Raw genomic sequence first — 16602 nt, 5'->3', positions numbered from 1 at the left:
CTGTTGACCTCACTGTCTCAGTTAAATTAGGAGGGTTTCATCTCACACTCAGTGCCATCTGCTGTATTAGTGACGCCTAGGGGGGGAAAAAGAAAAGTTAAGGAAATAAAGGATTTAGGATATTATTTAGATGAAAATTCATTAAAAGTGCAACACAATTACTATTATTGTTAACTTACAAGGTGTGACTGAATATTGAGATTATACAGAAATTTAAGCTTCTATGCAAACTGTAAAATGTAGCTAAAGTTACGTCAAATCAGATTTTAACAGTATTGTGCCCAAACGTTTGTTTGTGAGGGACAGCCAATCATGTCATGTCCACTTTAAGTCAGTTAATGGGGAGTTATTTTATGCAATTGTTTTAAGAGACACTGCTTTTGTTATTTGTCATTTAAAAAAAAAAAAAGCAGTCTGCGACAACAAAATATTTTTGGTGTTGGGACCTTACAATGCTGCCTGGCATTTTCCTTGACCTGTGTCAGTGTGTGTTGGTGGTAGTGGTGGGGCAGGTTACAAGTCTCTACAATTTTACGTAGTTTTCCAGGTCTAATCACATGATACATATAATTGTTGTGCAAATGGTCCTTACAGGATACATGGTCCTCATGTTTCTCAGTGGTCAGGTCCTTTTATACAGTAGGCTACTTGAACAAGCAAATACTCTTTAAAATAGATGGTTAAAGATAGAAGCTGTTTTCTGCTTGCCAGCCACTTACTCAACAAGCTTATCATTAACTGTTATAACTGTTTGTAGGTATTTTGCAACCCGCTGACATTAGTTTACTGACTTTGTTCACCACTCAGAATTCCTTCAGCTGCAAAAAATTAGAATTCTAATCTGTTATTTTTCTTCTTTAGATCTATCCATAATCTGTTTTAACCCACTTCAAACTTTACCTCAACTTTTCTAGAGTCAGTCTCACGTCATCTTAAAACTCTTTGATATAATGAAGAGTTCATAATTAAATCAACTGACTGCAAGCATCAGACAGTCTGCTTTTGGACTACAGTTGCTGGGGCTGCCAGTCCGGGGCAAATGTGCATTAGTTTTAAATCTAGACCATTTGTAAAGGATTTTCCCCACAGGGGGATCATTCATTTTAAATATATCATTTTATATAATTACCATTTGCCAGACTCATAGGCAACCACATCCTTTTCTCGGAAGGCTTAAGAAAGACTTAAGATCTCGGCACGATGACGCTACACATACCTCCATGTCTATCTCTAACTTCTAACTTCAGATCTTTACCACCTAATCTGGAAGCCCTGATTCTAACATCCTGAGGTGTGACAAATAAAGGTTTTATATTACCCATTTCTGTAGTTGCCTTTTCAAAAGGGATCTGATATTTATTTGTCCAAATGTCTGGTTAAAAAAAAAAAAACTCCAGGGGATGTACTTCAAATCAAAGTACACAATGTAATAATAAAGACTGAAATCCTGCAAATTTGGACAAATGTGTAATTTTTATTTACATATCAAGCTCTGACTAAAATATCCTTCTCTAATGTGCGATGCTGTTAGATTAACTATGATGCAAATGACCATGTACAACAGTGCCGAGATAGAGCTAGTTCAACCAATCATATACATTCAGGTCAAAGGAGCTTGCAAAGAAAAGCGTCTGGACTTCTTTAAGTTACTTGAAGACGTTTCACCTCTCATCCGAGAAGCTTCTTCAGTTCTAAGGTCAAATGGTGGAGAGTCCCAGATATAAACCTAGTGGGAGTATCCTCCCACAGAGGGACAAAAGGACCCCCTGATGATCCTCTAATCGCCTGAGCCAAGGTGTGAAACTGGGTGTGGGTCCCAATCAGCCAGAGTTTCGGGTGAGTTCATTGTGAAACCTGGCCCCACCTTATCATGCGAATTCCTGAGATCATATACATTCAGGTACTTCACTTCTGTGGTTTCCAGTCTATGGGTCAGGCTGTAGGATTAAAAGGACTGTAGAACGATTAATGGAAGAAGAAAGTAGATCAAAGCTCAGCAGCACACATTTTTATTCACTTCTGTAACTTTAATCTAAGAAGTCAAAAACTAGTGTGGCTGGGAAAATGATCTAATCTCCAACAGTGCATTAGATTTAAGCACCTTAATACAAAACCCTTAATCTGAAGTTCCTCCAAATTGTTCTCCAGTACTTAAATAAATCTCCCATCTCACCTTCTGGTGCTTTAATATAACTGAACACACAAATGCTAAACTTGCCAGAATATTTCAGCATGTCACGCACTCAGTAATCACAGGCCAAGAATCTTCAGAACCTTTTATAAGGAGTCAAACCCAAACAGAGCCCCGTTTGGAGTCCCACTTAGAAACCTTCAGTAATGTGACCACTGGCCAGATGTTTCATATCTCTGATGGAACTACCTTCTGTTCATAATAAAAATAAATCTGTGAATCAGAAAATCTCTCTATTATTTCCAAATTCCATCGCTGTTAATTAGCCTGCCTGCAGTCCCCAATGCATTTACCATTGCATTGGGGATTGGCAAGGTGGGGGGGGGTTGTATCTTTACTTTACAATTTTCTTTGAGCTAACATTTTAATAAAACTTCCAGCAAATTTCCTGTAAAGATTCAAAACCAAATTTGTGGCACAATAAAGGCATCATTCCCTGTTGTGCTAATGAGTGCTGGAGAATAAAAAAAAAGCTTATCTATGCATGCAAATGGAAAGTTGTAGAAGGAGTAGAAGCATTTCTACAGCAGATAAAGAGCTCAAGGCAAAGCAAACCCCAGATAGTAATACCTCCATCTTTATCTCACCTCTCACACCCCCCGCCAGATCCCACACCCTAACTAGGGAGTGTTTTACCATGGCAACTGTCACGTTCCACCTAACGTGCTCCCAGGGTTCATACACGGCATGCACGTAGTTACTGAATTGAATGATTAGATTTGGTTCAAAATATTAGGTATTCCCTCTGTAGGTACACATTGAGCTATGATAAATGAACCCGCCCTTAAAATAGGGGTGAATAGTGTTTTTCTATATGAATAACTTGGTTTTGGAACTAGTGCTTTCATCAGTGCTGCTTGAGGAGTCCCTACACCTGAAAAAGATGTGGTGTACATTATGTATTCCTGCATACATCCTGCACTACATGACTCCCACCAGAGTCATTTACAGCTTAACAAGCTTTTGCACCAATTTTGAACTTGGAATTCAACGAGTTTCTACACGAGGAGCAAGAGACAGCTAAACCCCCCAGGAAGACTAATTTTCTCCTGAAAAACAGTCTGTTTTGAAGGGATGCAGACAAACTGTCAGGGATTAAAGACAAACCACAGCAGGCAACCCGCTCGATCACAGTCCAGCCATAATTTGACACTGTGAATTTGATGTTCGGCGTGTATGTGGCATATCTAATAAAAAATTACATCTCAGCTCTCCATATCCCGCAATCTAGCTAAGCGTGAGAAAGAGGAATAGAGCCCGTTTAATAAGTCAGATAACATGACATCAGCTGACATATCGTGGCATTAAATTCCAAACCATTGCACATAAATCCAAAGTATATGAGATTCAGAGGATTGTAGAGATGGCGAGCATTCGATTTATTACTATGCGGCGAGATAAAGTTCCAAGCTTTTTTTTATTTATTTTTTTTAATAAATGACAGGAGATACCTTGCATTGGCTGACTGCTTGAATTCTTGCAATTAGCCATGTGTGACAGAGAAAGGTCAAAACTAACAATTAACATTGGTGAGATGGAGGAACATTTGGGAAAATGAGAAACATGTAGTTCTTCTAAAAGTCCTTAAATTGATGAAGTATATAATTGAAAGTTTATACTGCTTAGCGAGAAAGAAAAAGGAGCCTAACTTTTGCAATGTTGCAGTTCATCATATTAGAATATAATTACACTTGTCTTTTGATTCTGGGGGTGAAGAATGTCTAGACCCATCATTGTATGACTGGGCTGCACAGCTTAAGTCTATTATACCTTTATTTTTTTAAATTTCATGTGCAATCTTAAGGTCAAAAACTACCTCTCCCCACATATTTAGACACAGTGAAAAGGCCGCAAATGCAGTGAAGGCAGAAAATATTTTAAAAACCAGGACTCTTTGTCTCAAAGCGGGTAAACAATTTTCTTACCACAGGAAAAAACGCTGCTAAATTTAAGCTTTAGCATTTCCAAAGTACTTAAAATGAGTCAAGATGTTATGATGTCCTTCAAAGAACTGAATCGAAAGCATGGGATATCCAAGTTAGAAGATCTTAAAGCAGTTTTTCAAACAGTCATCATAAAGTTTTATATATCTGGACGTAATAAAACAAATGGTGTGGTCTTTAGCAAATCTGAAAATGACTCAGATTCAACCTCGGCTGAATTACAAAACACGACAGAAGCAATTGTTGCTGCTCATCAATCTTTTTTAACCTTTCCAAAGAATTTGAAGTCCATCATTCTACAGTGAGAAAGATTATTCATAAGTGGGAAAAAAATTAAAGGCAGTTTTCACAGGTGTGGACGTCCCAGCAAGGTCGCCACCAATCGCAGGCGTTGTTTTAGAATCTGCTCACTAGAACATTTTGAAACTGAAATGTCAGCAGAAGATTGGACGCCTACTTATGTCACAGAGTTCATACCACAGACTGACATACCTGGGTAAAGTGAACATATGCTCCTGCCAAATGATATGTGCACTAAATGAGACTACTGCTTTTGCAGTGCAGGACATTTTGGCAAGAGGTCAGAGCAACATGTGAAAATTATTTTAAAAGAAATTCCCCTGGACCCAAACCTTTGTGCGCGGCTTATCCAGCCTTTTGTATGTGTAACTGTGAAGAAAAATGAACCCACTGCATTAAACACCAAAAACCTAAATGCATTATTTGGGGACAATAAAATCCCTAATCCCATTGGACAAGACAATGAATGGCAAATGAAAGAATAACATATATTCTGAATAACAAATCAAAAATATTCAAGGAATATTTTTTGAAATATGTGAAAGATCTGGCAGAAAATTAGCCATAAAAGCTGTTGTAGACGATAATCAGTTTTTTCCTTCAACAAACACTTGAATATATGTCGCGTGCATTATTCCCCTACTGTATGTTTTTAAAAGAAAAATAGTATTTGTGTGTGTTTTGAGTCCAGCTGGGTGTAGAAAGGGTGTGGGCCATCACTTGACAGAGGCAATCAGGTTGGACAGAGATAAGAAGAAAAAAAAAGTACAGTCTGGTCCACCCCAGATGTCATCACAATATGTTAATGAGCCAGAGTGGGGCCTTTAAGTGCTGGAACCCAACACAGGGACCAGTAAGGAGACCAGACGATGACACACACTGAAGGCAAAGAGGCGAGTATGTGACAGAGATGTGGTAACTGAGGCCTGGAGGCTCTGCGACAGGATCCCTTTCTTTTAATTTAAATACAAAACAGATTTCATATTACAAACATTTTAATTGGTTGTTCTACTCTAACAGTTATCCTCCTTGTTCTTGCAGATTACAAACTACAGGGACTCCCTGCTCATGGTTCTGTCTTGTGCCCTGGACAGGATATCATCTTATACTGTAAGTTTAAAAAAGAGACACTACAGTATAGATGATGTACTATCCAGGGTTTCATTCCCCCTCCGCTGCTATCAGCACACCAACACTGTAACTGAGCCTGAACACTCTGAGGGAGGCTGTCAAACCGTTACCATTACTGAGTTTTAGTAATGGTAAGGGTTCTACAGCCTTCTCTCAATGTCATCTAGACCGGGATGTGTCACTCACAAAAAAGGGTATTTCCCTTTTTTTTTTTAAATAGGTGCATATGAAATAAAGCAGATGGTTCTTAAATAAGCTTCTCATTGTTTTTTGTTCATCTCGGTGCAGCATATCAGCACTTTAAACTGATTGTGTTTGAGGGATTGCTTTCCTTCCCTGGCCGACGTGCATCGGTTTAAATATTTCCCAACTGCTGTCGGCTTGTCAAAGTGGCGATCTCTGCTGTGCAACGGGCTTGTCTAATCACTGGGAAGCAGCCGTTTTTGAGAGTAGGGGGAGCTTGAGGGGCTGACACAGCTTCTGAGAGACATTCGAGGCCTCTCCCTCCCTCCCCTGCTTAAGGCCACTAGCTGGTTATTCATCAAGATGCCCCGAATAGAGTAACCGTCAAGTTAACTCACAGGCAGCAGGAATGAATCTAATCACCATTATCTGACCCATTTTAGCATCAGGTTAGTGCTCCATTTTGCCATCCATTAGGGAGACAATTCAGCCCTCAGGGGCAAAGCTGGGCTTTATAAGAGCCAAAAAAGCAGAAGGAGGGAGAAGTGGGAAGCAGAGAAGGGAGGTGAGAGGGGGGAGAAAAAGGAAGAAAGAAGTGGAACAAAAAAGTGATAGTTGCAGGGATGGATGGCCACACTTCAAAGGCAGTGGAGGAGGCTAAAGTGATGTGGGAGTGGAGGGAACAGGGTTGGATGGTACATCAGGGAGATTTGAGTGAACATGACTGCGCAGGTCCTGCTTCAGTTTATCTACAGCCCGTGTTTGCATGAGGCGCCCGCCAAGTAAAAAGCTCTGAGAGCCAAAGATAAACCATCGGCTTTTTCACAGCTCGCCAAACCTGCTCAGCCATGAGCACACTGTCAAACTTGTGTCAAAACACTCATTTGATGGGAGTCTATGTCATGTTTGTTACTGAAAATATATCACTGCTTAATAACAATAATAATAAAAAAATAATAATAATTCGGGTGGGGGTGGGGGCTCTGTGGCTTGTGGAAGCTGCATTTAATCAACACTTTGGTTTTTTGCAGAAAAACCAAGGTGCTCTTTGCACTTCAACATCAATCTATGAACCGCATTCTGTAACATCTCTATGTAAAAGCTTTAATAATGCACGGGATGAATGGAGGCTGCAAAAGTCACAATTTATAGTAGAATTCCTTTTCTTCAGAGAGGTGTCAGGTCAAAGGAGTTCTGGGTCTGAGAAGATTTTATATGTTAAGTTACAGCGCCATATCAAACTCATGATGAGAGGTCTGTCCTTTTCTCTTCCTATTGCAAGTCCTTCATCCATTTTCACTTTTTCAGCTTGACTGAGAGCTTCAACCTGACTTCCCTCAGGTATACTCTGCTCAGGTCTTCGCTCGCTTCTTGTGCGATCCGCGCTACCATCTGTCCAGCTGTGCCGATCACCATCCTCTACGCACACAATAGAAACAGAAACATCAGCATCAGGCACCACTGAGCACATGAAAGGTTTTATTTCATTTACGGAAGAATAGTTTCCTTCAGGAAAAGTTTAGACGAGCATCATAACCTCAGCGTCATATCAAAACTAAAGGAAAATGAACTTGTCAAAGATGAAACATTTGTGATTCAAGATGCTGATTATTCATATCTTTATATCGTTACCTCATTTGATTAAAACCTCTATAAATCAGTCAGTGTCCTTTATATCTTTGGTTTCACCCATGTATGGTTGCATGCATGGGTAAAAAGTAGCTTTGTGTCAGGAAAAACACTAAATTCAGTGTTTATTGGTCAGTTACTGATTCGAGTTCTACCTCTACATTTCTTGAATCATTCCTGTGTGACATGCAAACTGTGAAGAACAGCGATGATCTTCATAACTTTTCTTGGAGGTCACCGACCTTGAAACATTTTCAGCACAACAGACGTAGCTTCAAATATTCCCTGTCGTTAAAAATGCATGGCTTAGAAAGGCTGCTCTAATATTTATGAGTTAAAAACACAAGGAAAAAGAATTTTTGGAGATACGTGGCAAACAAATACCAGAAGCCATCAGAGAGGCTACAGGTGTCAGTAAGAGAGGTAAAGATTTCACTTCTTTCAGCCCAGCATGCACTGACACTTCAGAATGGCAGCCTATCATTAAATTACATGTCCACACACAGAAGTAGAAATAAAGAGTTGATCCTAGTAGTGGGCAGCACGACTGCAATCACCCCTTTGACCCAAAGTTGGATAAAGTGTTAAGAAAACAGATGGATGGCTGTCCTGGCTATGTGATTATATGGATACTGCAGTAGATGTGGTCACACCACTGAACACAAAAGTACTTTCAAGGAATTGACTTCCCATCAATACTCAAAATATGCAACTCTTGCTAAAGCATGCGGAAGTAATTAAAAGTTATTTACACAGCGCCAAATCCCAACATCAGTTGCCTCAAGGTGCTTTATATTGTAAGGTAGACCCTACAATAACGCATACAGAGAAAAACCCAACAATCATTTGAGCCCCTATGAGCAAGCACTGTGGCAAAAGTGGGAAGAAAAAACTCTGTTAACAGGAAGAAACCTCAAAGCATGCCAACTGGATTCAACACTTTGACTAAACCACTCCAAAACCTTTTTTTTTTCTTTTTTTTTGCTTTTTGAGACATTTAGAGGTGAACTATGGCAAGTTATCCAGCTGCTGAAGCAGAACAGTGGCCCCAGACGCATCACACTACCACCAGCATGTTTGATTGTTGGTGTGAGGTTCTTTTTATGAAATACTGTACTAGTTTTACACTAGATGTTTCTGGGAATAAAAAAAAGAAAAGAAAAAAAAAAAGAGTGATTTCAAACAACTACATGGACATACAGCACGTTTACGGTTGTCTCATTTGGTATGCAGGCCAAGTACAGCACTTCACTAACACAGATGCACGTGATAAAAGCCCAATAAAGGGTGAGAATGCTTACCATGTGGGTTTCTTTCTTTGTGTAAAGTTTCACAGAAATATCCAGCACTCCATCTTCTCCATCTTGCCAGAGTTCAACAGACTAAAAAATAGAGACATTTTGATCTTAGAAATGTATTCTTCACACATTAGGCAAATAAAGTTTTTAAAAATGGCAGCAGAGTCAAAGCAAGAGCAGATAATATATTCTGTGCGGAGAGAAACTCATGTCGCATAACTCCAAGAGCTGCTAATAACTAATCAAGCCCACAGTACGCCTTTGACATGGTTGTGCGATTCTGTAATGACAGATTTTATAATGGTGTATTCAAAAATGACCCTTGGGTTTCTTTAGAAGCAGCAACAAACAGCTGCATCAAGCACATGTCAACATGTAGAATGGAAGCAAGTATGAAGCTCTTTAAATAGGCTTTAATCAGTGCAGCCAGATGTGACGAGTGCAGTTTGCTGTCAGCTTACGGTCACATGTGACTTCAGAGAGTTCACTGGTTCATTAGTCACCTGTGTCATTGAATAGGGCACTTCCTGGGGCAGATACTCCAGAAGCTTCTCTCTGATGATGTTAGTGCAGACCTCCTCTGGACTTTGGTCAGTCAGGACTTCACTGTGATATTGCCATGATCCTGGCTTGGCAGCAACCATGAAGTAGCTCTTTAAGAACAGAAAAACAGAACACAGTTATACCACATGAACATTACAGTGCATCTTGATGTGGTCATATAACATTTACCTTCAGAGTGTCCACGTCCTCTCTGTCCACTGACGACAGCATGAACACGTCCTTGAAGTGAGGCCAGCCCTGCTGGTTTCTCAGTGTCTTCAGCTGTTCTTTGCTCAGCGCAGAGGTCGGCTCACTCCCATCCTCAGGTTCTGCGTTTTCCTCACCCTCTGAAGCCCTTTCTGATCTTTTCTCTGCCCACGGGGGCTTGATCACTGGCCTGATCCGCATTTTGCATCCATTCACCACTCCACACGTCAACTGAGCCGTGATATCCAGCAGTCTATCTTTAGCCTTCATGAGGTCCACCTTAAAATAAAATAAAATATGCAAACATTATCGCCTTTTCATGCAGGAACTATTTTCTTTATACTATCACGGTGATGGAAACTGTAAAGGCAGCCACATGCACACTTGCTCTGTTTGGCAGTTGTAGCTCTGTAGAAAGAAAGTAGTAGTTCCTACATCCAACTCCGACAACACTTGAAAAGTCAATTAAAACCTTTAATTCTTGCAGTAAGAGAGCGTTTTATCGATTGTTTAATTAAGCAATCGGGTAAAAATACTTTTGAGCAATAATAAATACTCAAAAGAGAAAAACATAGCTCTTTTAAAATGAACTGCTCATTGGTTTCTATTTTAGACTGAAGTGTTTTAATACTTGCATACAGTATCTATAAAAAAGCAAAGCATTTAGGTATTTACCTGCCATATTAAAAACAATCTTAGATGCAAAAATAAATAATCATAACTACAGTAATGTCAAATAAAATTAGGTATAGATGCAAGCTCACTCTTTCTTCTTAGAAGGCTTAGTTACACAAGCAGGAGGTAAACAGTTGACAGTTTTTGTGTGTGCATATATTATATATTATATAATCTGCAAAACAGTGTTACTAAAGTCTTGAAATAAATATGGTCTCGTACACCCCATGCCCCCCTTTAGACTCACCCCTGCTTATGTGCACTTTAACTTCTGTAGCTTTGCTTCAGATATTCTCTGTGTAAAACAATCAGCGGTGGATGAGAGCAGCTACAAAGCTCGCTTTTCTTCACATTGGAGCTTGTTGAACAGGCGGTTTGGTTAAGGACTCAAGCCAGCTTTTTCCCAGTAAAGGACTTTATGGCAATTACAGTAACAAGCGCTGCTATTCTGTACACTAGAAAACCCTTTTCTTTCACTCCACCTGAGCTCACGGTCTCCGTAACAGCTCCACCTCTTTGCTCTAACTGAGCGCTACAGAGTCGTGGATTACACAAAGCACCAAACAAAAAACTTTGCATTGAGGATTTTCTATTATCGAGTGATTTGAATTAATCACTGCAGTGGAATTCACTGCAATGAATCCCATATTATTCCTTACTGTGGACAAACCTAATGAAAGGAACAAAGCTGTAACATAAACACATATTGGCAGCAACATTGTACTTAATGACCTTTCCCTGCTGCTGTAAATTCTTGTATTTTCTTTTTTTTTTTAATCATCCTGTGGGGTTTGGGATGGAAGGCCACTGACATGATTCTGAAACTAGAAGCTACTGTGAGATGAACTGATTTTGGGCTCTTTATTTGGTTTGGTGACAGTGACACAAACACTGAATGATGCCAGCATTAGCTTTTAGCTTCAATAATAATAATGAATTAGGATGTTATAGGCAAAAAAGTGCTTCTTGTAAAGTGTACAGTACATTAACTGCTACTATCCCTGCAAATACTGCTTGTTTTAAATAGTTATAAACAAGCATGTGAGGTGGTATAACTACAGTTATTACTAAGTACTTGTCAAGAGGTTACAATATGAGGCATTCATACAAGAGAAAGGCTAGACTACATTACTACATAAGCTTTTATCAATCAGATTTCTTCCTGCCTTGTAGTTTCTGCTTTTATGAATCATGCGAAACATGCACATTTTACTCCAGCAAAAAGTACCTTATTCAGGACTAGGACTGCCGGAATATCCGGGTGCTGGGCCAGGCATTTCAGCACCTCAAAGTCCAGCCTGCTGCACATCCATTTGTCTGCCACATCCACCATGACTACCACTGGAAATGCAATTATAAGCATTTAAAAGGGAGCACTGCGCACCACTGTTCACATTAGATCAGCACAAAGAATAATAATAAAAAAATAGAGACTGCTCAATTGCGGTTAATAAATGACCCAGAGTGAATATATCATACTTAGGTCAGCTTCTTTGACCGTGTTCCAGGGATCCACAAGTAAAGACTTCTCCAGCTGGTGTCTTTGAAGACAGAATTTATTCATGTATTACACAGCAGAATAAAACCAGAGGGAGACAGACTTGAGTAATATCTAAATGGGAAAAGCACCTTTTGACCTTTGATGGAGTAGTAAGACCAGGAGTATCAAGCAAGATCTACAAAAAACAAACAATTTATTGACAAAGGGATATAACTTCTGAGCAACATTCCTGGATTAAAACAGAAAGGAAGCAAAAAGGTTCGTACTATCTGTGTGTCTTCCTCTGTTAGGACGCCCAGTGCACGTGACCGTGTAGTGTGTACTTTCTTGGACACAGCAAACACCTTTAAGACAAGATTACAGATTTTAGAAGGTGAGAAATAAGACAAATATTTTACAGAGTAAAGATTTTTTAAAAACAAAAACCTTTCTGCCAAGGAGCTGATTGGACAATGTGGATTTCCCAGCATTTGGGGCACCTATTATAGCCACTTTCAAAACCTTTGAGTTTTCAGGTTGATCTGGATGTTTCATTAACAGAGACAACTGTTCACCTAAAAAGACACAACACTAAACATTAGACAGACCATAAACACGACAGAAGGATGACATGTGCAATTTTTGGAAAAAGGCTGAGTTGGAATGATCAGGCAAATTTAGAGATGTAAATCTCTGAGGCAGTGGTCTGGTTACCGCTGTCTGGCGGAACTGAGGCTGGAAGGCGATAAATGTTGCCGTCTGCCTCTGCTGCTTTGCCTTTCATCAGTCTGCTGAGAAATGCCTCTGATGTAATAAAACAAGCAGGAGTGAAGATAAATCCGTTCCCCCCTCCACGGCTGCAGGCAGCATTTCCTGTAAAGACATCAAAATCTCCATCACTTCACTGCCAGCTGGCCCGCAAGCTGACTGACTGATTATTCTTACTGGGATGTTAATATGACACAGAATAGTGACGCATTCAGATTTTCTTTGTCCAAACCCTCTCCTGCCCTGCCTCCCCCCCCCCCCAAAAAAAAACCAGTTCACAAAATAAACCATACATCATCACATAACTCCAAGATTTTTGTGCTGTCTTACCCCCAAAACTGCAGCTTTTAAAAGTCGTTTTGGATAACAAGCACTTTTATGGAGAAATGTGTTAACAAGCAATTTGTTGTTACTTTTGCAGAGAATTTTGAGCCTTAGTGGAGGTATAAAGTCTCAGGCTGCTCCTGTTAGCACTGTGCAGGAGAGAAATGATTCACTTTATCTAGCAAATATAAATGTAATCAATTTATGATTTAAAGTACTTTTAAAATCAGCTTTCCAAAAGTTTAATAAGAAAGGACTTTAATAGTAAGAGGAGGGGGGATTCCTCCTTGAGCTGGACCAAAATCAACAGGATCATCTTCCAGAAACTCACTGCTCTACTCTCACTACATGAGGCCGGGCACTAGGGCAGTAGGGTCTGACAATGTCCGAGGATTTCATCCCGATACCTAATGGCAATCATGGTGCTGTTGCCTAGCCTGTAGAGGTCTTTGTGTCCCTCCATCAATATGGATCCCCAGACCATCACTGACCCAGTACCAAACCGGTTATACTGAACGATGTTACAGGCAGCATAACGTTCTCCACGGCTTCTCCAGACTCTGTCACATATGGTCAGGGTGAATCTGCTCTCATCTCTAAAAAGCAAAGGGCATCAGTGATGACCTGCCAATTCTGGTATTCTGATGGCAAAATCCAATCAGGATCAACATCATAGGGACCAACAGAGGATGTCAGTACTCAGGCCACCTTATGTAGTCTGTTTTTGATTGTGTGGTCAGAGACACTCACACCAGCAGGCTGTAGGAGGTCATTCTGGCGAAGCTCATCCTGTTCCTCCTTACACAAATGGAGCAGATGCCGATCCTGGTGATCGCTTATGGACCTTCTACAGCCCTGTCCAGTTCTCCTAGAGTAGTGGTTCCCCCCCCCCCCCCTGCACAAACACATACTCCAACCACACACGCCCATATTTTGTTTTCAAACTCCATTGCGGTTTATTTCACGCCTCAAACATTTAGTAAACAATTAAGCAAATACTAGTAAACTGCAATAAATTACAGGTAGTAATAAAATACACTACTAACTCTTTTACACTACATCCACACCTGCATGGGTATTTTCGAAAAACGCAGCTGTTTCTGTGCGTTTGGGCCTTTCGTCAACACGTAAACGGTGTTTCGAATCACAGAAAACTGAGATTTTTTAAAACTCTTTTGCGAGGAATACAGAGTTCATCGCGCAACGTCAAAGGTATGTGCCTTTTTTCACATCACGCTGTGTGCCACTGCCACGTTATTGTTTACATGAGATGAATTGCAGAATGGCATATAGAGACAAAATACTGTTAATCTGACTATCTGCAGGTTTTACACGCTTACATACACACACGCAGTTACTGTCCCTCCATTTAGAAAGGCAGAGAGGTCATGGTGTAATTATTTTACGTGTAGTTTTTTTTTTCCTGTGTAATAATATTCAACATTGCTATCAACACATTTTTCAAAAAATGCCTCTCTGTGACAAAATGGATTCAAAAACAAAAACAACTGTGGGATACTGTTTGTCTGTGATTTGGACAGGGGGAACAAATTGTGGCCAGATCAGCCTGATATTATTTCTATCCCACTGTAATTTTACTCTATAAAGAGCTAACATCTCCAAAATGTCAGGAGTAGTTAGTCAAGAAGTGTTTGTGAACTAAAAATCGAGAATGTGGGATACTGTTTGTCCAAACCAATTCTGCAGGGGATACCTTACCTTGGCACTTGTTCAGGTGAAGCCAAAGGAAAGATATGCTTCAACATATTTTCTAGTCTTTGGCTTGGAAGGAAGTTGGTTTGGAAACATATTTGGCGATGCTTAATCTCCTGTTTTGCGTTTGTGTGAGAGCCCCGTCAAAAGCCTGTCCATTATGCTAGCAGTGTCCAAGAGTTCTTTTTTGTTTTGTTTTTTTCTTTCATACCACCCCTGCAATGGCTCTGCGCCCCCCCCCCCCCCTCCCCCCTCCCCCCTTTGGGAACCTCTGTCCTAGAGTAACTGGTTTTCTCCTGGACTTTCCTCTACACTCTTAAGACGGATTAACAGCCCCTCTACTACCTAACTACAAAGATCAATATCTCAGAAGTTTAACTGACTTGATGGTGTATTCAAAAAAATAAAAATCAGAATTGGTTGGGTCTGGGATGCGAACAGCATACGTAATTCAAAGTAAATTTTACAAAATGTATCAATTAAAAAAAAAATGACAGTGTAAACCAATCAGTGTGAAACAAATACACACTGTCAACTGAGTCTACTCGACACAGTTGACTGCCAGCTGGTTATATTCCTATAGAAGAGGATGGTTGCTCAGCACAAATATATTACAGGGTGTATCAGAAAGAGTCATCCACTTACAAAGCGCTTTAACCTTACAGCTATTTACTGGTAATGATCTAAACATGTACCTTTAGAAAAAAGGGATTCAAGAGTTTTTGTGAGTGCTTGCCGGTAGGTAACAACAGGTAACAACAACAGCAGCTCCAGACACGCTTTCTTGTATGTTATTACTAACTTGACCCCAATCAATTGCAGACTGATGCCAGACTGACTCAGTCTTACAACAACATGGCAGGTTTTAATGACGTGTTGGAGAACGTCTCATTTTTCAGTCAAAAAACATCTGTAGTGAGAAAAGTGTCTGTGAAGGTTCTCAAAGCCACCTCCATAGGACAAGACTCAGCAGTCCATCTGCATCTTAAAGATAAAGGACACTCTTTCAAGGATGCCAATGTTCACATTTTGGACAGAGAAGACAGATGGTTTGAAAGAGGAGTGAAAGAAGCCATTTATGTCCACTGTGAGCGACCATCTTTGAACAGAGGCGGTGGTTTACGACACCAACTGTCTGCCATCTATAATCCAGTTTTGAGTTCTCAGCATGTAAGAAAACCCAGGTAAAGCATTGAGATAATATCATATCGATAACAATAGCTCATCTTTTCCGCCTCAAATTATCAGCCATATTTTCTGTCTGTTCACGGTCCTTTACACGGCGTCTATACAGTTAATCAAAGCAGCAATGACATCTTCATCCATGTAGATGTCATTATAATGTCTATGGTATTAGCATTCATTCATTCATTCCGAGCTACACTTTTCCCCATTTGGTATTAACCCCGAGCCTCAAATATTTCTCCTTTCAAAAATGAACAAAATAAACGATAAGCAGAAAAATAATGTCTCCACTGACCCGCTGTCAGAAACCATGACGCACTTTCCTGTCGAGCAGACACGGCGAGCCGCCTGGAGAGGACAGCCGAGTCTCTGAAAAAGCGACCACACACTCTGAGAGCCATCTTACTTTGACAAAACAACAGCTGCTGTGTTTTAGCTAATAAGACGTTGTTCGTCTGCGAAGAACTGGGTCACTTGTTTACATTCACATTGCCTGTAAGGTAAAACCATGTTGCTTTAACCAAAGAGAGGTATCTTCCGCTCTGGAGAGGGTCTGTATGAGTGTGCTTGTGAAAGCTACACCGCCCCCTAGCGGCTGCAGGGTCAACTGCATCCCTGAACATCCTACTCGCATTCATCTGAAACGTTAAAGTCAGATAGCAAATTAATCACAACCCACTGATTAAACTGATTTCTTTCAAGGCAAATAAAACTGAAATATTTATTGTTTGACAAGATTTACATCATAATATCCAACTACTCTCCTAATGACTCAGTAAAGACTGTACCAGTTGCGTACTCTTCACTGACTAAATCGAAAATGACAGTTCATGGTCTGAATGACTGAAAATGATTGCATAAGAAGAGAAACAAGGAAACAAACAAATAAAGGCTGAGGAATGAGAAGAGAGATCATTGAGTTTGGAGGAACTATGCGATGGAGGAAATTATTCGAGTGGGCACAACTGTTCTCTAGGCCTTACTTCTACATAACAAAATAATATAACTGTTGTGTGTCATTTTGCAGCAAAC

At 40.1% G+C, this 16602-nt stretch overlaps 1 protein-coding gene across 1 annotated transcript; it reads right to left on the bottom strand.

Moving 5' to 3' along the window:
• Positions 1-6734: 6734 nt before the first annotated feature.
• Positions 6735-16105, bottom strand: eral1 (Era-like 12S mitochondrial rRNA chaperone 1). Its single transcript, XM_082550197.1, has 11 exons — positions 15866-16105; positions 12295-12453; positions 12028-12155; positions 11868-11945; positions 11730-11776; positions 11580-11641; positions 11329-11441; positions 9408-9704; positions 9179-9328; positions 8679-8759; positions 6735-7167 (listed from the first exon to the last, which is right to left on the bottom strand). The coding sequence occupies exons 1-11, from the start codon at positions 15969-15971 to the stop codon at positions 7045-7047; spliced, it is 1344 nt and encodes a 447-aa protein (XP_082406323.1). The 5' UTR covers positions 15972-16105; the 3' UTR covers positions 6735-7044.
• Positions 16106-16602: the final 497 nt, after the last annotated feature.

The sequence above is a fragment of the Aulonocara stuartgranti genome (genome assembly GCF_965226115.1).
Source record: "Aulonocara stuartgranti genome assembly, chromosome: 10".
Taxonomy (NCBI): Eukaryota; Metazoa; Chordata; class Actinopteri; order Cichliformes; family Cichlidae; genus Aulonocara; species Aulonocara stuartgranti.
Note: the sequence above shows the minus strand (reverse complement) of the source record. Positions and strands in the feature narration are given on the sequence as shown.